Raw genomic sequence first — 21,010 nt, 5'->3', positions numbered from 1 at the left:
GGGACTGAGGGAAACAAGTTTTCAAAGTGCTGTGTTACAGATGAATGAAAATAATTTGTAAATTATTCATCAAATTTAATTCTAAGTTGTTTTGAGAAAACCAAACTAAATTGGGACATGTGATTGTTGGAGAGACCTTTATTCTCCAGCCTTTACAGGTGTAAATCTTGAGTATGAACTTCATCAAGATGTGGAGAATGTCCAAACTGCAGGGAGAGGTATCATCTAGTCAAGATTTATAGGATTGAAATATTGACTAAACTGATATCTGATTTTTTCCTCTTGCAAATTAAAACTCCTTTTTTTTTTTTTTGTTTTCCCATATCTGGAGACACAAAAAGACAGATAATATCCCTTCTCACATCTTGTGTGCTCAAAGCAACATCCACTCAAATGACAGCATTGCCAAACCTTTCAAAAACATTCCTCACATCTCTATATCACATCTGGCAAGTAAACATGTCAGCAGGTGAGCCTTATGTATCTCTCACATACATAAAGGAAATAGAGCAGTACTGTATATTTATAACAATGTATCACGTAATTTAAAGAAATGTGATAGTTTGTTGGCCTTCCAGCTGATTTCTGAATTAACTTCTCAGGAAGACCTGCCTGGTTTTTGGTGTTTCTTTGAGCTCTCGTGTTGTTCACGTGGTCCATGGTGTTGTTAGGCAGTTACAGTTCATTTTTGAAGTTCTCTTCATCTGGCCAACTTGTTGTGGTACACAAGCTCAGGAAAGGCCATATGTTCCTGCAAAGGTAGCCTTGGAAGGTGGGATAGCTGCTTCTTCTTTTTCTTCTGCCATCTGTTCTGCTTTAATTTCATTTTCTCCAGACGCCGTGTCGAGCAAATACTCAGATAATAGATGGGAATTCTAATCAGTGTGGAAACAAGATTATTGTTGCCAACAGTAGTCAGGTATTCAGATTTTTTACACATTTCCCTTGCTCTTTGGCATTGCAACAGTTAAAATTTAGAATTAGGAAGCTATAAATAAATAAACATTATTTTTATTTAAACCACAAAAGCACTGAGATGTTCCCATGAACACAAAAGGGATTTTCAGAAATAAAAAGAGCAAACATCCTGGATTTCTCCAAGTGCCTGCTGCTCTTTCCACTTGGAGTTTCTCCTTGCTGTCCATGTGCCACTCCTTGCTGCTCCAGCCCAAGCATTCCTGCAGCCACAGGGATTAGGGAAGGATCTGGGTTAAGACTAATCCAGCAGAAATACACAAATCCTGGGCTGATCCAGGAGGGACTCAGGGAGCAGGAACACAGGGATGAGTTGTGCCCTCTGACAGAGTGAGGGACTCCACCTCAGGAATTCCCTCCTCAGGAATTCCCTAAAACTCCAGGAAAATGGAGAAAAAATCAGAGTTTCCAGGCTTTGTGCTGAGCAGACAGCAGAGCCCTGATTTAGGCCAGACCTTCTGGCTTGAGTCTGAATTAGGGAAACCTGAAAATCCTGTGAGCCCTGTGGTTACTCCAAGCATAATCGTGTATATAATGTGTATTTTCACCCACTTTTTATGCTGCTTACAGGAATAAAATTAAATATAAGGTCGAGCTTAGACCAAGGTTGTGATTTGCCATCACTTGTTCAAGTCACAGAATTCTGCTTGGTGCAGGGGGAAAATCTACAAGGTATTTGAGGGAAAAAAAAAAGGCTACAAGTCTGTAACCTACTTTCAATGGTTCTAAACTACTTTGGGGGTTTTTATATTAATTTATAGAAATGTCCATGTGTGTGAGCGTATATAAAAAGAGATGTGTGTATAAATAAACAAAACTGGGCGTCTTTTTGCTATTTTAGTTCTCTGAAATTTTGTGGTGGATCCTCTCAAGAATATCTCATTTTGAAGTCCTTTTTCTCCATTCTCCAGCTGTGTGGGCTGTGTTTTTAGAGCCCTAAATTCTCTACAAGTGTAAAGCAGGGAAGGTACAGCCTGAGCTGGACTTTGGGGAGCTCTCCTGGTTCTGTGTGCATGGGCAGTGAAGTCAGGGATCCTTCCAGAGGGAATTTCAGAACAATTTCCCTTTCTGCAAGTCTCCCTTTAGCACAACATGTATTTTATTGCAGGAAGAAGAGGCTTCACCACAACAAAACGGGCAAAAACCACAAAGACTTGAAGAAACAGCACTTCTCTAATTCTTCCCAAAATTCCCAGAACCACCAAATCCTAAAGGATTACACCCACCAGTCTTCCTGATTTCAGGTGGGTGAGTTCTCTCTGTGCCTCTCTGTCTGCCAGCCTGGGGAAGTTGGGGATTCCCATTCCCTGGAATGTCCAAGGCTGGGTTGGGCAGGGCTTGGAGCAGCCTGGGACAGTGGAAGGTGTCCCCATGGCAGGGGTGGGGATGGATGGGATTTATGTCCCTTCCTATTATTGTTGTAGTCATAGAGGTTTGAGATTTTAGAGTAGTTGGTTGTAATTTAAAGTACTTATAAGTTTTGGGGTTTTTTTTGTTGCAAGGTAATATGTAACTTTCTAGTTCAATAAACAGTTGCTACAAGGTGTATTTTGGTTTTTTAACTTATTACTTTTACTTATTTTTACTGCATTGTGGATATTTTTATTCAATGGATTTTTGTTACTTTTGTACACGTATACTTCTGTTATAATTTCTAAACTCTTAGATTACTTAATCATAATTACAATTGCTGTAATTGTCTATACAGCTACACCCCTACATTATAAACCCTTCACCATCTTATCAATCAGTTTCTCACTTAAGGTATATTTTTTTCTTACAACTATAGAAACATAAGTTTATGATTTTTCTGCTTAATGTCTGTGTATTGTATTTTTACATCAATCTAAGGTTGTAGATCAAACTCCTCAGTGTCTCTGGAATTTCTGTTTTTCTGATTCTGACACCTTCCCATCCAAACCAGTCTGGGGTTCTCTGGTTTCTTTGAAATGAAAGACAATGAAATTAATAAATATAATTTGGTGTGACTTTTTCCCTTAACAAAATAACAAATACTGTAAAGAAAATCAGACAGAACTGGATGCTCCCAAACAAAAGCTGCTGCTGTTATTTTCCAGCATGGAGCTCATGGCTCTAATTTGGAATTAACTGGTTTGGAGGAGAGGTTTTTAGTTATGCCACAGAGTAAATAAGAAAAATAACCAAAGAAACAGCCAATAATCAAGTTGATTTAGAAGAAATGCATTTGAAACCCAGCTAAAATAAAAAGAGAACTGGCTGACTGCCACCCTCTTTTCTACTCATTTGTGACAGCACACAATTAAAAAGTTCAGTTTGTTGCTCTTACAGGAATAACAGATTTTGGTATTTTTTATGTTTACTCATAAAAAGTATATTTAATTTTAGATCCTCCAAATACTGTAGTTGTAAGAATATTGTTTGTATCTGGAGAGATTAGATGGGGACAGGATTTTTTTAATCTGTTAGCACAGATTTGTTATGTAAATAGGAAGCTCACAAAGGAAGGAGACAGCAAAAGGCTCTGAAAAAACAGATGTGTCTCCCCCAGAAATAAAGTCACCACTGCATTCCTGAAACTTTTTGGGAAGTTCACTGTTAGGAATGTGCATGGAATAAAAAAAAAACCCAAATTCTAATTCCGCTGTGTAAGTCCATTTCCATACACTCAGTACAGATAATTTTATCCTTAATTTATTATTGCTATGTAATTTTGATAAGTTCAAAATCAGATTATTCATTTAAATGAATTCCTGTGATGCTTTGCTGTGGATTTCTCGGGGCTCCTTTCCCTGCTGCTCCTCCAGCCCTTAGCACTGGCCATGTGACCCAGATTTTTTAAGCCCTGCTATGACTTCAGGTTTTATTCTTGGGCTCTTTCATCCATCTCTTGGAATTGTTTCCAGTAAATTAGAGTTTTACAGTGGTTGCTGTGATTAGCATTCTATGCTCATGGGGAATTCTTCATAAAAATGTCTCTGATCAATACCTTTCAATGTGTTTAAACATTAATATATAATTTTATATGAAGAATGTTACATCCATAGTGGAATTATGATCTAAAATACATTTTTATGCAAATTCTTTAATGGTAGGTTATACCATCTCGCTATCTGTTTTTGTTACTGTGAAGATAAATTATAATTATATGAATAACCTGCATTAAATGGTTGTGTTTTGAAATACTTCCACTCAGTAATATCTGTATATTCAATAATATCTATGGACTGAATGTTCCTTGTTAATACAGGGTGTTAAAAACAGGTAAACCCTCTACAGAGCCTAAACACTGACATTTTCTAGTGCCCCAGTGCTTAAGAAAATCTAAATATGTATTCATCATTTATAGGGTGTCATTTCTAAAGTCATATTGGTTGGGGAAGGACTTCACAGAGTTAATCATTTTTATTTTAAGTACTTTGCATGTGAAAAAAGCCCATTCTGAAAGGCTCTGCCAGGTTGGCAAATGCAGTTTGAGGCAACCAAGAGTCATTAATGCCCATTTTTACAAAATGCTGGGCCCTAGTTTTGCACTGAAATTGGGAAGATCAATCGAAAACTCAGTTAAATTGAGGATAGTGATGAAATCCATGAAGCCAAACTGCAGGTTTTGCTTCTCAACTTCATTAAGATATTTAAATAATCGTGGGAAATGCTGTATTTGGTTTCACAGCCAGTGCACGTTGTGACTTTTGCTGTCACAGGGTGGTGTTGCACCCTATTTGTTTGGCTGATCTGAAATTTTTCATTCCCATTTTCTGTCAGGGTTTTCTGTGACAGGAGAAGGTTTTAACAAGAAGCCAGACCTTCAGTGTGATGATAAATGGCTTTCAAAGAGATTCCAAAGAGGTGATTTGGAAATCAGAGCTAATTCTTCCCATTTGCTGAAGGATTCAAAAATCACTGATGTTGCATTTGGTTTTAATGAAGATTTATTTGGGGAAAAATGTGAAATACCCAATTCTTGTGAATTTGATGCCCAACTGTGCCTGTGCTGAGTCCTCTGGCTCTGGGATCCGAGGATTTAAAGGCCCCATTAACTCTCTGGGATGTGCCTTTGACCTGATGAGCTCCAATCCATTTCACCTCTGGAAAAATCCAATTAATTGCCTCCAGTGCTGGGCAGGCTTCTCTGGGAGTCAGAGGGATTCCAGTAGGGAATCAGTGCTGGAGGCATCGAGCCTCTGGAGCAGCTCAGGGAGGATGGAAAGGGCTCAGGAGCAGGCAAGTGTTAGGGAATCATGAGCCATTCCCTATATTCCTGTGGGGAAAAATGAGCCATTCCCTGTATTCCTATAGGGAAAAATGAGTCATTCCCTTTATTCCTATAGGGAAAAATGAGCCATTCCCTTTATTCCTACAGGGAAAAATGAGCCATTCCCTATATTCCTATAGGGAATAAGGAGCCAAGGCCAGGCTGGATGGGGCTTGGAGCAACCTGGACTAGGGGAAGGTGTCCCTGCCCATGGCAGGAGCTGGGATCAGCTGGTCTTGAAGGTCCCTTCCGTCCCAAACTGTTGGAATGTGAGCCTCTCTGAGTTCCTCAGAGAGAGGGATGAATGCAGGGGTTCAATTAAAGCCTTTAGAGAAATTAAGATTCTATTAAGCCACATAGAGATGAAGTAGAAGTGTAGGTTTAAGTTTTAAGTAAGTGCAAGTTGTAGTTTTAAATAAGTAGAAATATATTTTAAGTGCCTTAAGAAACTGTGTTAGCTAGTAAAGGCCCTAAAGCTTAGTTTAAAGTTCAGTAACTTAGTTCCAGACTTAACAAAAACAGCAGAACTTTGCTTGGGTCTCTAGAATAGATAGAAACATGAACATAAACCAAACCATTCTGGGATTCCGTGATCCAACAGCTTCTGTTTCAGCTGGGGATTCACCAGTGTCCTGTACCTGAGCCAAGACTCATTTATAGCTCATCATTTATAGCTCAACATTTATAGTTCATCATTTATAGCTCAACAGTGGATTCCTGCAACTTTTGGGGAAGTTGATTGTTAGGAGTATGCGTGGAATCAAAAAAAAAAACAACAAATTCTGTAGTCACTGTGTAAGTCCATTTCCATACGCTCAGTACAGATAATTTTATCATTAGTTTATTGTTGCTATTTAATTTTGATAAATTCAAAATCAGATTATTCATTTAAATGAATTCCTGTGATGCTTTGCTGTGGATTTCTCGAGGCCTTTAGAGGAAGCTTCTTTCACTCTGGTGGTGGAACTTCCAGGCTCAGATTGTATCCAGGTAGGAATGCTTGGCTCCTCCCCTGAGCAGAGCATCTCCCCATGGGATGATGGAATTTGATCAGCCCTGCAGGGACACTCACTGGCCATGGACAGAAGATAATTAATAATTAATGGCCCACAGACAGCAGAGATCTCCTGGAGGGAGGATTGGCTGTGGAAAAGATAAAGAAAGCTGCCCAATGAACAAAAGAGAACTGCCCTATCTCTAAGAAAAACACAATACACACCTCCAGCCTAAGAAAACCTTCTACCTCACTCACCAAGGCCTTTTGCAGCATCACAGATCCAAAACTCAGCTTTTTGTCTTCAGCTGGAGGTTTTTGTGTGGATCAGTTCAACTCAAAAGGCATCTCCAGTTCCTGTCAAAGCCATTCCTTAGAAACAAATCTGACTTTGTTTATACTTCAAAGCAATTGTGTAGGGGCTTACAAAGCAATCAACAAAAGTGAAATTAAAACCTTTGGCTCATTGTTTTAATTGAAACCCTGTGATTATCTCAGCAGATGTAAGTGGGGTGCAGGAGTTCCTCACATGAGGGGTGGAGGGAGGCAAGGAGCCAGCCCCAATGGACATAGCCCATCATCGAGAGCACCACAGGAGGCTGTCTAGAGCAAAGCTCAAAGTGCAGCAGCAATTCTAAAAAACCTAAAAGATCCCCAAGATAACTTGAAGCAAGACCATGAGAAGCAATGTAGGTGAGTATTCTAAGGAAACTTTGGGATTTTGGGGTTTTTGGTAGTTCTACGCTCCAGCGGCGAAGTTTTAAGACAAAATATTTGATGCAATATTAAAAAAAAAAAAAAAACCAAACAGAAGATCAGGCATCTTCAACATTTTATGGTGTTGAAGTAGAAAAATAAACAGTTCAGCAGTTCCTGCCTTGGTGGAAGGTAGGCAGTTCACCCAAACATGGACTTTTTGATAAGAGAACAAAGAAAAAAACTTTCCTGACCTCAGTTTAAGAGATTGTATCCAGCCAGCATGTGAAGCACAGCATTTTAATGGGGAAAAAACCACCATTTTGTGCTGCTGTGATTCAGCTGGAGCATTAGTCATAATTGGGAGTAATATATTTTGACATAATCAAACAATAGAACTCCAGTTCTCTGCTGGAAAATCTGCCGCACCATTCCTGCCCTGGATGGTGTTGGAGGAGCTGCCTGAGGTGGAGCCAGACCTCTCCAGCACAATATCAAATCAAATGCTCTTATCCTTCTAGATTTTCCTGATCAAAATACAAGGTTACACCATGTCAACAACCAGCAGATGGGGAAAAGGAACGTCCTAGGAAGCTCAGAGAACACGCTTGGAAACGGAGCTATAAATACCAGGCTAATTCCATAGCTTTAAGATTTCTCCAAAGCTTTTTTAAATCCCTCCAGAAAAGGCTGAAGAGATCCCTAATCTGAAGTGGCCCAGTTGAAGGAATGTGTGTGGTTTTATTTTTAAATAAAGTTACATCTACAATAGTGTTGGGCATCTTAGTGAGTCACTGTACAATATTTGTTGGCTCAAAATAAGGATTTTAAACACATTCTCATTCTTAGCAGGACTTTTTTCTTCAGAGGAAATGTGGAATTCTGTCTGATCCCCTCTGAACTGATGTGTGCAGCATTCCCATGGAATCATTGATGGTCACAGCTCATTTGGAATTTTTGAGAGCTGTCCCTGATCAGGGAGAGCTGACACAAGAGCTCCCAAAATTCCTTGGTGGAATTTTATGTAAATCTCTTCTTCCCTGTGAGTGTAGGGAGGCCCTGGCACAGAATTCCCAAAGAAGGAATTCCTGTGGATTCCTCATCCCTGGAAGTGTCCATGGCCAGGATGAAGGAACCTGGGATAGTGGAAGGTGACCCTGCCCATGGGACACCTGGATGAGCTTTAAGGTCCCTCCAACCATTCTGGGATTCTCCTTCCACTGGAATCTCTTCATTCCTTAAAAATATCCCAGATTTTCTTGGTGTGTCTTTGCTTTTGGTAAGATCAAAGGCAGGAGGTGTTTTGCAATATTGGACCTTATAATTAAATGATTAAAAAAAAATATATTATAAAAAGAATATTTAAAAAATAAAATATTTATTCTTTATTTATTTTAAAATAAATATTATTTATTAAATTTTAATAAATGAATGTCATTTAAATTGGTATTAGCCAGAGGAATGCAAAGCAGAGCAAGCAGCCTGTGCCAGATGTAGGAATCAGGGCTCTTAAAGAACAGCTGAAAGGGCTGGGTTTGTTTATTGTAGGAAAAAAGGGAACACTGTAGGATGGGCAGAAAAAAGAGATAAGAGGGTTTTATCAAAGCAGTGGTGGGGGTTGCTCTGTAGATTAAAAAAAACCCCAAAAACTAAAAAGCAAGTTCAGGTTGCACCAGGTGTAATTTAGGAGAGATGGAAAGAGAAAACAGGCCGAGGGTTTTTTTGTTTTACTTCATATCTGACTGCAAATATGGGTGGAAAACTGGGATATTTTACCTATCACTGCCAGGAAACTTAAAAAAACACACAAAGAAGGAGCTCCCAGAGAAAATTTCAGTAATTTTGACCTTCCCCACTGGCCATGGGCTGAGCATTTTGCTCTCCCTCTTTGTTCACATCCTCAGTTCAGCTGTCACCTTAATTTTGGGATTAAATTTGTCTCATTTCCCTGCCAACCTTTTCCATCCATGGCAGCACCTTTCAGTTGAAGGTGTGCAGTAAAAATGAGCCAAAGGACCTTTGTTTTCTTAAATAAAATGCTTTGCAAAGCTCTTATTTCAAACAGAGGGGAAAGTTGGGTTCAGCAGCCTTTGGAAGTTGGAGTCGAGGAGCTGCTGCAGAGGAACATGAGAAATAAATAACCAAAGTTAAATATGTTGTGATGAAGAGCTGCCTGAGTGCTTCTTTGCCCACATTTCCCCCAATAATTCACTTTTTGGAGCAGAACATCCTCAGTATCTGCGTGAGGCAATTCCAGAGCTGGAACTGGGGCGCTTTCAGAGCATAAAGAACTGTTTGAGTTGTGACTTGGGATATATATTGTCCTTCAGCTGGGATGAAGCAGTGCATTTTCCAGGCTCTTATCTATTTTGGAGCTTTGTTCTCAACTCTTGGATGTGCTGCATCCTTAAAGGCCACATGGTTTTAATTTCTGGGTGCTTTACTCTCATTTTTCTTTTCCCTGCTTTGATGAGCTGGTGGAATTCTCTTATTCCTGACTGTGATTCACCCTTTTGTTTAGCTCCTTCTGAAGAGAACCAAACTTCTTCTGTCTGCTTTGGGGCCATTCCTCACGCAGGAAATTCAGATTTTTCAGAGCAAAGCCAGGGATACCTGGCAGGGCAGAGCTGGGCATCACCAGCAGGTACCACCTTGCTGAGCATTAAAAATAAATTTATCATGTTTGGGTGGCAAATCCCCTCCAAGGAATGTTTCACCAGCCCTGCTCTGAATCAGGGAATGTTTTATCCTAAAACCACCAGGTTCATTTCCCAGGAGCCAGGCTCCACTCCTCACTTCATTGGCCATGGAAATTTATCCTTATTAAGGTGATGGTGTGAACACATCTGATCATTGTTATGTAAGAATTCATCCCCAAAATACACAGACACCAACTTTGAGACACTTTACTCCTTTCAGTGGGCTAAAAATATCTTGGCTTGCTGAAAAGTAAATCTGAGTGAAGGGGCTGGGCCACCAGACACTCCTGAAACACAGAATTTTATTTAAAAGTAGTGGGGGGTGTGTACAGGCAAGAATTTTGATCATTTGTGTTGCCAGAATTCAGATTAAATGGAGTAAGGCTGATTTTGTAAAAAGAAATCATGCACTGGCAGTTTCTTAAATATTAGATTCTTTTTTCCATGCTGTGATGTTTGATGGAAATGAAACGTGTACAAAACAAGAAGTGGAAATAGTTATTCCATCATTTATCCTAAGAAACCTTTCTAAGTGTTTATAACTATGAAGAAATAATTAAGAGTCATTTAATATTGGAATCTTAATGTCCTTAGTGGGGTGTGTTGCTCACTGTTGCTTATTTTTTGTTTTAACTGATTGTTTTCCAGCTTGGAGTGAACAAGATGACCAGAGCCACCTTCAATCTAATCCTTAATGAGGAAAAAGGTGAGGATTTTTTAATTTTCATCTCAATCCCCTGTCCTGCTCTTAATTAATACATTAAAAATTACTTTCTGTGGCCGTACTGGTTTCAAAGGTTTTAAATACCAAAACAAAGGTGGTGTTTTGATGGCAGGGTGAGCAAGAATATTTTTAAATCAAATGGGGATTTCAGGAAAAAGCTGACTCAGAGCAGTGAGTAGAAAAAGGGGCTGGAGAGGGAAAGGTCATGTATACAAATCTTCATCAAGATTGATTTAAAAATGATTAAACTCACAACTAATAAATCTCTGCTACAGCAAGAAGGAAATATTTGGCATTTAAAAGAATGAAAACCACTGGTTTTTTTTTAATATCCTTGAAAATCTTTATTTTCCCAAATTTCCATTTCCCTGGTAACCTCTGAAGTCAATAATGTACAGCAGAGCTGAACACTTACAAATAGTTATTTCCTCCTCAATTTCTGCATCAGTTTATTAGATATTTTCTGAACATTCTCTATGAAGGATTCCTGAAATTCATATAATCTTCATTATAAAAGCATTGCAGAACTATGCTGAATAATATCAGCTTTTTGGAAGGCTGAAACTTGAGAATTGAAAGAAAATCCCTCATTTCTTTATCCAAAGTCCCCTAAAATAAAGTGGATGTGAAGTTTCTCCATTCTCATTAACATATTCCTGATAATATTCCATTTAATAATATTCCCTAGGAAAGGTTGGGATAACAGTGACATCATTCTTAGCTGATTTCTGGTGTACACCAAATATTAACCCTAATTTTGACAAAATCTGAGTGCTGCCATTGTGCTGACACAGAGGAGGTCTGGGTCACATGCACAGACCTGTTCCCCTTGGAAAGAAAAAAATCCATGTGGTGGAAAGCCTGGAACAGCATCCTGGGTGTCCTTCCACAGGGTAGACTTAATAAATATATTATTAAATTATAAATAAATATTAATAAATCCATAGTGAACAGCCAGGGGTGAGCGTTAAAAACAAAATACTTTTATTTCCTGCCCTTTTTTTTTTTTGGCTTTTTTTGTGCAAAGCCTTTCAGAGGTGTCTGTATCTTGGGAGGATGGACTTTATCCATTCTTTCATTGGAAGTGGCAGCCTCAGTTGCTCCCAGCTTTGGGAATTGCACAGAAAGATGGGTTAAAAGAAGATTGCAGGGAGAAGATTTTAGGGATTGGTGGTGTCCACAAGGAATCCTGCTCCTTCCCAGCTCAGCCCTGTTGTCCATTGCCTTGGATGAATTTACTGGCACAATTAAATCCCCAAAATTGAGGATACTCTGATTTTTCCCTGGTGGGAACGTATCAGATTTCTGTCTGATCACTCAGTTCAGATTTCTGTCTGATCACTCAGCAGCACCCTGATCCAAAATGCTCCAAGGAAAGGGATTTGTGTGAAATGCTCCTAAAGATCAGCTGGATTCCATGCACATAAATCAGATTTTCTCCATGAAAATAATTTTCATGTTGTTTTATAAGTGTGGGGCTGAAGTGGCTGCTTTGGGAAAATCAATTTCCCATCCATGTGCTGGGAGAAGAGGCTGGGAGCTGGGGAACATCCAGGGAGCTCCTGGGTGTGCAGAACAGGGCCAGGGGCCTGGAATCCTGGTGGATTTTTTTGTTATTTATGGAGTTTGTTATTTATGAAATAACAAATGGCTGCCAGGGAATCATGCAGGTTGGAAAAGGCCTCCAGAACTGAGTCCAGCCTGCAGTCCCCACCTTGTCACCACCCAGATCCTTGTGCACCTCCAGGGAATTATTTTATAGAGGGCTTAAATTCCAATCCTAAAAAACTCCACAGCATCAAGAGTGGTATAAAATAAGAGAATATCAACCTTGTTACAGATCTAAAACTGCTTTAAAAGTTAGAAATAATTCAATGTCAGGGCTGGTTGGACTGGTGTGAAGTGAGCTGGCGCTGGGGCAGTTTAAAACGCTCATTTTCATGAAGTCATTCAGTGCAGAGCAACTCCCTGGTTGTGCTGAAACATTCTTAATACTCTGTATTTACAAGTTTTCGAGATGTATCACGAGTATATCATGTTTATCATGAGTAAACCATGAGTAAATGGTGTGTAGAGCTGTGTCATGGCCCTGGACACCACCCCAAGGAAAAGAATCCTCAAGGATTCAAGGTTTCCTTCCTACTTCAGGCACTTTTGTTTGTTGAATCACTGGCCTAAAAATAGGCCCTCATAAAGTATTCACCACTGATCTAATTAGTCAGGAGAATGCTGCTTTTCAAACTGGGAAAGCATTCCCAAAAAATGATGCAACATTTGTATCTAATTAGACGATACAGGAAAATCCTGGCTAATTGCTTTGATAGACTTAAACAGATTAATAATGTGCAAGTGGTAACTAAATAAAAACTGCTTTTCACTGAGTGCTTTGAAAGTGATGCTTTTTAAGAAGCTAAAATTCCTTATTAGTTCTGAAACCCCAGGACTGTGATTAGAGAGCATTTCTCATTTTGGAGGTTTTTCAGTGCTAGAAAGGAAAAATCTCATTTTTGAGATTGTAATTTGTGTCTCCGAGAAGTGTTTGGTGTTTTTTCTAAATGTCTGCAAAGTTTTATATCCAAAATGTGGCCATTCCATAGGTGGGAATTGGGATTTGTGCCAAATTTGAGAGCCAGACATGGATTGTGGAGCCCCTTTGTGATCCATGCAATTGTTGGGCACTTCAAGTTCATGTAAGAAAAAAGTAATGGAGCACCAAAAGTATTTGGAGGACAAGGGAGAGATTTAGATTATATTTGAATAGGAAAAAAAATGTTACTCAGAGGGTTGGAGCAGCCTGGGACAGTGGAGCTGTCCCTGGGGTTGGCACAAAATGGGCTTTAAGGTCTTTCCAACCCAAATCATTCCATGATTTGCAATATCAACCTGTCAAAATTTGTCTTAATTGGCTCAACATCCACTTACTAATAAAATAAATATTTTTCATATCATATGTAACAGATTGGAATCCAGACAATTAATATCTAATTTAAATTTTTTTTTACATCTTATAGAGTTTTCTGGTTTTCCCACTTGACTCAAAAATTGTTAAAGTAAATATTAGCAGCTGAGTGTGCAAAGAGGCTGCCTGAAATCCAACATTTCAAAAAAAGGGAGAGAGTCCCATTAAAAATTGAAACCACACTTGCAGCAGATGAAAATGAAGGAGAAATTTTCCGTGTGGGGAAGGGGATGAGGGGGCTAAAGGGGGAAGGAATCCTGTGTAGTTTTGCATAGTTCTGCAGTGAAATCTTTTGAAGGATATCCTAATGAAACTGGACTGCAAAACAAATCTAAACATGATGTGCTGGCACAGGGCAGAAGGCAGTCACTGGTTTGGATGTGGGAAGCTGTGGTGAGATAACAGCCTTGTCTGGAGCTGCCAGGAGATTACTGAGGAGAGGGATTTATTCCATGGCTGATGGAAATCAGCCCTTTGGATTCCTTCCAGTGTCCAGGATCCTTTGGGTTTGGTCCAGAATCCAACTCCTTTGCATCCCAGTCCAAAATACTTCAGAGAGTGCTGGGATGGGGAAGGGGCAAATGGTGCATCAGGAGGTGGGGGAGTCACAGAATCCCAGGATCCCTGGGGTTGGAAAAGCTCTCCAGGACCATGGAGTCCCAGCTGTGCCCTTCCCCACCCTGTCCCCAGCCCAGATCCCTGAGTGTCACCTCCAGGAATTCTTGGACGCCTCCAGGATAAACTCCAAACCTCCCTGAGCACCCTTACCAGGAAGAATTTTTCCACCAATATACAAGAAAGGGACTTCAAGGACTTCCAGGGCTCCTTTTCTGTTGTTGGTGTGAAGAGTTTGGGGCTGTGGGGAACACAAAACGTTCCCTGCCAGAAGGGGCTGGGGCAGGGACACCTCTGCTGCTGGGCTTGGATTGATGGATAGGACACCTCCAGGGATGGGCACTCCAACCCCTGGGCAGTTCCAATCCCTGAGCCCCCTTTCCATGGGGAAATTCCTGCTGTGTCCACCCTGAGCTGCCCTGGGCCAGCCTGAGGCCGTTCCCTCTGCTCCAGTAGAGCTTTGAGTTGTGTGGTGTTATTAAATTAATTAAATAACACCCAGGAACTTCCCATGTGTGGCTTATGATGGAATTTCAGCATGGAAATACAGATGGAGGCACCTCTTACCTGTGCCATTTGTGCCTAGGGCAACATGCAGGGCTTTACTTCGTGGAAATCCACATGGAACTGTGCTGGAATTTAGGGAAAAACATCTCACTTCCAAGAGCATGTCCTATAAAACATGGATTATGTATGTGGGAAAATGTGTTCCATGTAGAAATCCACATGGAACTGTGCTGGAATTTAGGGAAAAACATCTCACTTCCAAGAGCATTTCCTATAAAACATGGATGATGTGTGAGTTGGAAGCTCCCAGGCAGCCTCAGCCCAGTTTCCTGGATCTCACCACAGCCAGGCACCTCGGGGTGTCCTCCCAGCACAGAAAATTGCACAGAAAGGTCAAATTTGGGAGCTGGGAATAGCTCTGGTCACTGCTCCTGCTTAGGGGAGCGTGGGGGTTGAAGTGTTTTTGTACCTGGAGGAGAATGGAATTTAGAACCATGGAATTCCAGCGTGGTTTGGGGTGGAAGGGACCTTAAAGATCCTCTCACCTTCCACCATCCCAGATTGCTCCAAAGCTCCATCCAACCTGGTCTGGGACTGGGAATTCCAGGGATTCAGGGACAGCACAGCTGCTCTGGGCACCTCTGCCAGGGCCTGCCCACCCCAAGGAACAATTCCTGCCCAATAACCCTCCTAACCCTGCTCTTTTCCCTAAAAATATTTAAATACTTTCTACTGATTAAATAGTTCAGTTATTTTTTTAGCTGTTTTCAGTCCTACTTCTCCCCAGGTGCAGTCCAAAGTTTATCTGCTTAGATGGTGACAATCCTGTGGTGGAGGTGGAATGGGAGCTGAGGCAGGACCCTGCAGAACCTGTAGAAATAAAAAGTTACTTCGAGGTGTCTCTTGCAAAAATAAGCAATTACTGGGTATTATTTACTCATAATGACCCTAATTAGCAACATGAGCCACAGCAAGGCTGGGCTGAGACATGAGCAACTTCCCCTGCCCCGGGTGCTCCCAGTATTTGATAAATGTTCTGATTTTATTGCATTACAGGAGGTTAATTCTCAATCCAGAATAACAGGGAAATTTTTTTACCTGTTTTAGCCTTCCATGGGACCTACAGTAAAAATGCCACTGCAGCTCTCAGCAGTGAGGTAAATTCTGGCCTGCTTTTGATGAAACCTCGTCTGCTCCCTCATTAATCAGGATAAAACCACTCAAACCCCCAAATTTCTGAACTGAAAACCTGAGCGAGCCCTGAACTGTTGCCAAGAGCTCTCCAAATCCTATTTCTGTGTTGCAGCCTGAGAGATTAAAGGGTGGATTGTTTTGCTAGGAGACATGACAAGGTGTCCATGGGACATCCTGGGTGACCTTGGGCAGGTGCTCACCAGGCCCTTGTCCCTTGCCCACCCTGGGCTGGCCAAGGATTGCATCCCTTGGGATGCATGGGAACATGGATCAGATCCCTGCAGAGCAGTACCAGCCCATTCCAGCAGCCCCCATCCTGCAGAAAAGCTGAAATCACACAGTCATTGAGGTTGGGAAAAGCCTCCAAGCATGGGAATAAATCCCACAGACCCCCTTTCCTTCCTGGTGGAAAAACCCATTCTTTACTCACACAACTCCTTTTTATACAGTTTTACTGACCTCTTGTGTGGCTCCAGTTGGTCAGGAGCTTTATTGGTAATTCTTTTATTGGTAATTAACAAGTTGTTATTCTGTATTGATTGGTCACTCAAACTCCTGATGCAGGAGAAGTTGTTTGTGAGAGATAGTTTTCATTTTTCTATCTGAGGTGTAAAACCAGTTCCTACAGGTGTAAGTTGTTTCTCACCCAGCAATAAGCAAAACCAGTTTATACAGGTGTAAGTTGATTTTCACCCAGGAATAAGCCCAGGATTTTCACCCAGCAATAAATTGTTATGTAAAGGACCTGCTCACACCAGGATTGCTTTTACCTGGGAACCTGCAAAGGGCCAGCTTGCCTTAGAAGAAAGGACAGGCCAGCTCCTGATATAACAGAGCAGGTTTGGTTTTATAGAACCCTTCTTTATGGTTTTTCTACCTTACTGCAACATCCAAGATTCCAACTTCAGGCCAATTCCCTGTTTTTTAAATTCCAACCCCTCAGTGGAGGGGTCTGTCCAACCAGCTCCTTTTATCCACAGCCTGCTTGGAAATACCCTGGTGAGGTTTTTTTTTATTTTTGGAGCATTTGGAACTTTACATTTCTAAGCAGCACTTCTAAAGGGAATGTTCTGCATGAGGGTACTTAAGGGAATATTTTCCAGGACTATATTTATGCCTCTGTAGTCTTCCTTTAGTGGTCTTGAAGGAAGGAGCTGTTATTACTGTTAAATATAGATGTAATGTGGTGTTATTGCAGAAATGTCTTTATGTTCCATTTCTTGCTTAAAAAAAAAACCCTTTTCTTATTAAAATCAGTCAGGTCTGTAACATCTATTATGTTTTAACATGTTGGCATAATGTTAGTGTTGGGAATAAGGCAGGATTGACACCTGATTCCAAATAAAACCTCCTAATGATGTTGCTACAGCAGTCACCTGTGCCTTCCTGTATTTGAATTTAGAATTATTGTTTTTTTCTGGTGTATTTACTATTTAAATCCCATATTCCATGTTTGTCTCACCTTAATAAAACGTCCAGTTTCAAGTGTTAAGTCTCACCTGGTCAGCTTGAAAAGACTATTTTGGGGGGAATGACTCAACTTCTGTGGTGAGAGAAAATCTCTGAGGGGAATTATTCCTGAGGATATTCAGGTTGTTTCAAAGGTATTCAGAGATCAGTCACTGCTGCTGGCTTTTCCCTTTTTATTACCCAATTTTTTGGTGGGATGATTATTTTAATTCAATCGATATGCAGGAGGTTTGCATTTTTATGGCTATTACCAAAGCCTTGAAGCAGCTTCCTTCACATGAAATTCATTCAGTTTTCTAAACAATTTTTAAAGGGCATTAATTTAGTCATCTGCTGATGGTTCTGAACAGAAGCATATGTGAAAATATTCAGTGAAAAGATGCATCCCTTAATTCACCCAAACTCCACATCAACTATTTAACAGCACTTGCACTCTTGTAGCTTTTAAGACGTAGCTCAATTACATCCACATATAAATAGAAAATGCTGGCAGGATTCTGTTTGCTCTGAGCCTTGTTTTGATGGTTCCATTGACATTTAAAACTTTGATTTGAAGCTCTGGAAATGGCTGCAGCTGTAAACATCTCCCTGAGTTACTGCACTGGGCTGAAAGGCTGGAGAGGCTGGCTCACGTGTTTCCCACATCTGTATCTTTCAGGCTGTTTGATTGGAGCCAAGGAGTCAGCAAAGAACCTCAAGAAGACAACTTGGATCATGACCAGAAGATAAAAAGAAAACAAAAAGAATGTGGCATATAAAGGGTGTAATACCTGGAGGTATTGGATCTGACTCATATTTATAAAAATGAGACGAGCTTTCACAAAACACAAGTTATCTTAGACAGTCATCAAGCTTGGAGCCATCATGCTGTTGAACTAGAAATTCTCCTTTTCCCCATTCTCCTTTCTGACAGGTAACAAAGGATTGGTGAATTATGATTTTCCCAAGTTGGAAGCACTAATTTTTATCTATATAGTTCATCCTTATGAATATATAAGGAGTTAAACATTGCATATTTAATGTGGATTATAATGGGAAAGTGACTCATTAACCAAAATGGCCACTTTTAAGGACTTGGTTTCAAACTGAGCTGGAGCCTCCCGATGCACTTTGTAGGATTTGGGGGAAGCTGTGCTGCAGGGCCTGCTTTGGGAGGCCAGGATGACATGTAGTAAAAGGATATCACCTTACTGTTGATATCTCTGAAGACTCATAACCAGAAACAGGAAAATGAATGGTGGGAAGGAGTGTGACGGAGGGGACACGGATGGAGGGCCACCAGCAGTGCAAGTTCCCGTTGGTTGGCAGCGGAGGGTGGACCAAAGTGGAGTTCTCTACATCAGGTAAGGTCACCTCAGGGGCTGGGCTGGCGTGTGGTGCAGTTTGGCCAGAATGTGTCAGGAAATTCCTGACTCGGCTCCTTCCTCCTGCTCCAAAACTTCAAGGAGTTGTTCCTCAAGTGCAAGATCGTTTTGGAAGCTGAAGGAGGGGAGATTTAGGTGGGATTTTGGGAAGGAATTCCTGGCTGGGAAAGTGGGGAGGGGCTGGGCTGGAATTCCCAGAGAAGCTGTGGCTGCCCCTGGATCCCTGGAAGTGTCCATGACCAGGTTGGACATTGGGGCTTGGAGCAGCCTGGGACACTGGGACATGTCCCTGGGCAGGGGCTGGAACTGGATGAGCTTTAGATCCCTTCCAATCCAAACCATTCCATGATTTTGTGATCCTTTTCCAAGTAAATCTAAGTCATGTGACCACTCAGTAGCTCCAAACCCAATTTTTAATGCCTGTGAAGGTTCTGTGTTCACTATCACTGATGTTCTCCAAAAGTCATGTGACCACTCAATAGCTCCAAACCCATTCTTTGTGCCTTTATGTTCCATTTCTGGAATGTGTTCACTATCACTGATGTTCTCCAGCTTTTATGCATCCCTCACATTTCTCATGTGGGAAAAAAAAACAAGAACATAAACCCAAATCCAAAGTTTTAGGTACTTTATTTATTTTCTTAGCTTATTGGAATTTTTTTTTTTTTTTTTATTTCTTTTAGTATTTTTTTTTTTTTTTTTTTTTTTTTTTTTTTTTTTTTTTTTTTTTGCTTCACCCTGGAATGGCCACAAAGAAATGCATTCAAATTGCTATGAAATAAATGTGTTCAGACAAAGAGAGCCTAAATTAAATGTTATTGGAAAAAAGATCAAAGTTAGCTTTATAAAATGTGGGGACATTGGGTTTGCATCACACAAATTTGTGATTATCACTCAGTTATTTGCTTAAATTTCTTCCACTGTTCTGTGATTAAATAACCACTTCTCCCAACATTTTGTGTATTACCAATACAAAAGTCTTTAACGAGGCAGAGCACACTCCAATTTTACCCTGAGCTACCATGAAGGATCAGATGCACTGCAGGATTTCTTGTTTGTGTTCTCCATGAGCAGAATCAGCCCGTGGCAGTGACACCCATGGCAGAGAAACCACCCTGCCCTTGTGTTTCTCATTACAGCTCTAATTCCCTGGGCCTCTGCCTCACTTACAGATCAATGGGAAAGGAAAAGTTGTGGATTAGGGGTTTTTTCCCCAATAATCTCTATATCCAGACATCAGGAAAATAATGCTTTGATATTTTTGTGTACCTGATGATCCCACCAGCTTTTAAACTTCATTTCCCCCAGCCCTAACAAGTTTTACACAGGAAGCTCATGTTATTCCTGCCCTCTTCCCAAGTTTTCCAATGTATTTTTTTATTCTTTGAAATCCATGATTTTGTGGCAGTTTCTTACAATTTTCTGAATAGTGAATTTTCTGGTAGTTTATGTACCTGATGATCTCACTCAGCTTTTGAACTTCATTTCCACAACCCTAAAAAGTTTTACACAATAGCTTTGGGAAGGCCCACATCATTCCTGCCCTCTTCCCAAGTTTTCCAATGTATTTTTTTTATTCCTTGGTGAATTTTCTGGTACTTTTATGTACCTGATGATCCCACTCAGCTTTTGAACTTCATTTCCCCCAGCTGTTTTACACAACAGCTTTGGGAAAGCCCACATCATTCCTGCCCTCTTCCCAAGTTTTCCAATGTATTTTTTTATTCCTTGGTGAATTTTTGGTCACCTCTGAGTGGTTCTGATGAATGAAGGTATTTTACTCTCCTGTGTGGTGCAAGGCCCAGAGCAGGACGTGTTGGTTGGAAAGGTGGAAGTGCAATAATCCAATCTCCTGCCTGCCATGGAGCATCCACAGGGCTCTGAGGGCAGCTGAATCCTCCAGGATTGAGTTTCCACAGCCTCCTCTCTGCCCTGCCAGCATGCACAGCGTTCCTGGAGGCAAGGAAAGGTCAAACAATATTGACTCCACAGCTATCCCAGGGAAAAATTAGTGGCTGTATTAAGATCTGACATGATTCAAGTGGAATAGATGATCCCAGCTGAATAAAGACTCTCTGTTTGTGCCTCCTTGGAAAGCACAGATGCTTTCCTGTCAGCTGTCAGCAGTTGCTTTGGATTAAATCAAGATTAAATCCATTCATTAACTGGTTTTCATTACCTGGTAGAAGCACTGAGTTGACTCTCAGGGCTTTTCTTAGCAAAACAGAGCTGCTAAGTGGGGCCTAAATCATCCTTGGAAGTGTCCAAGGCCAGGCTGGATGCGGCTTGGAGCAGCCTGGGATGGTGGAAGGTGATTCCAGGGCTGGAATCAGCTGAACTTCAGGTGCTCCCCAACCCAAAGCAGTCTGGAATTCCATGATTTTGTGGCACTTTCTTACAAAGCAAGCTGTGGGTTATCCTTTGTGTTACAGAAGTGTCAAGAACTTCGTGCACACAAAAGAGACTTTGCAGTTACAGCTGTGCCCGGGATCAAGGCAGAAATGGGGGGAAAATGGCCCTTTTTTAAATTTAGTTGGGTTTTGTGGAGAAATAGCCCTGCTTGTGTGTGCAGTAGGAAT

General features: G+C 40.8%; 1 protein-coding gene across 6 annotated transcripts in view; it reads left to right on the top strand.

Annotated features, from left to right (window-relative positions):
• MBD5 (methyl-CpG binding domain protein 5) overlaps nt 1-21,010 on the top strand; it is a 111,831-nt gene that overhangs the window by 59,556 nt on the left and 31,265 nt on the right. The window contains exons 3-7 of one of the 6 annotated variants that reach the window (XM_041472822.1): nt 2,084-2,219; nt 6,705-6,896; nt 10,247-10,304; nt 17,726-17,843; nt 18,276-18,410. In XM_041472822.1, the coding sequence (XP_041328756.1) occupies nt 18,298-18,410 (113 nt within the window). In that variant the 5' untranslated portion in view covers nt 2,084-2,219; nt 6,705-6,896; nt 10,247-10,304; nt 17,726-17,843; nt 18,276-18,297. Of the gene's footprint in view, nt 1-2,083; nt 2,224-6,701; nt 6,897-10,246; nt 10,305-17,725; nt 18,411-21,010 lie in introns of all 6 variants that reach the window. The other 5 variants (XM_041472821.1, XM_041472820.1, XM_041472818.1 and 2 more) reach the window with 5 other exon arrangements.

The sequence above is a fragment of the Pyrgilauda ruficollis genome, unplaced genomic scaffold (assembly GCF_017590135.1).
Source record: "Pyrgilauda ruficollis isolate IOZ18807 unplaced genomic scaffold, ASM1759013v1 scaffold3, whole genome shotgun sequence".
Taxonomy (NCBI): Eukaryota; Metazoa; Chordata; class Aves; order Passeriformes; family Passeridae; genus Pyrgilauda; species Pyrgilauda ruficollis.
Note: the sequence above shows the minus strand (reverse complement) of the source record. Positions and strands in the feature narration are given on the sequence as shown.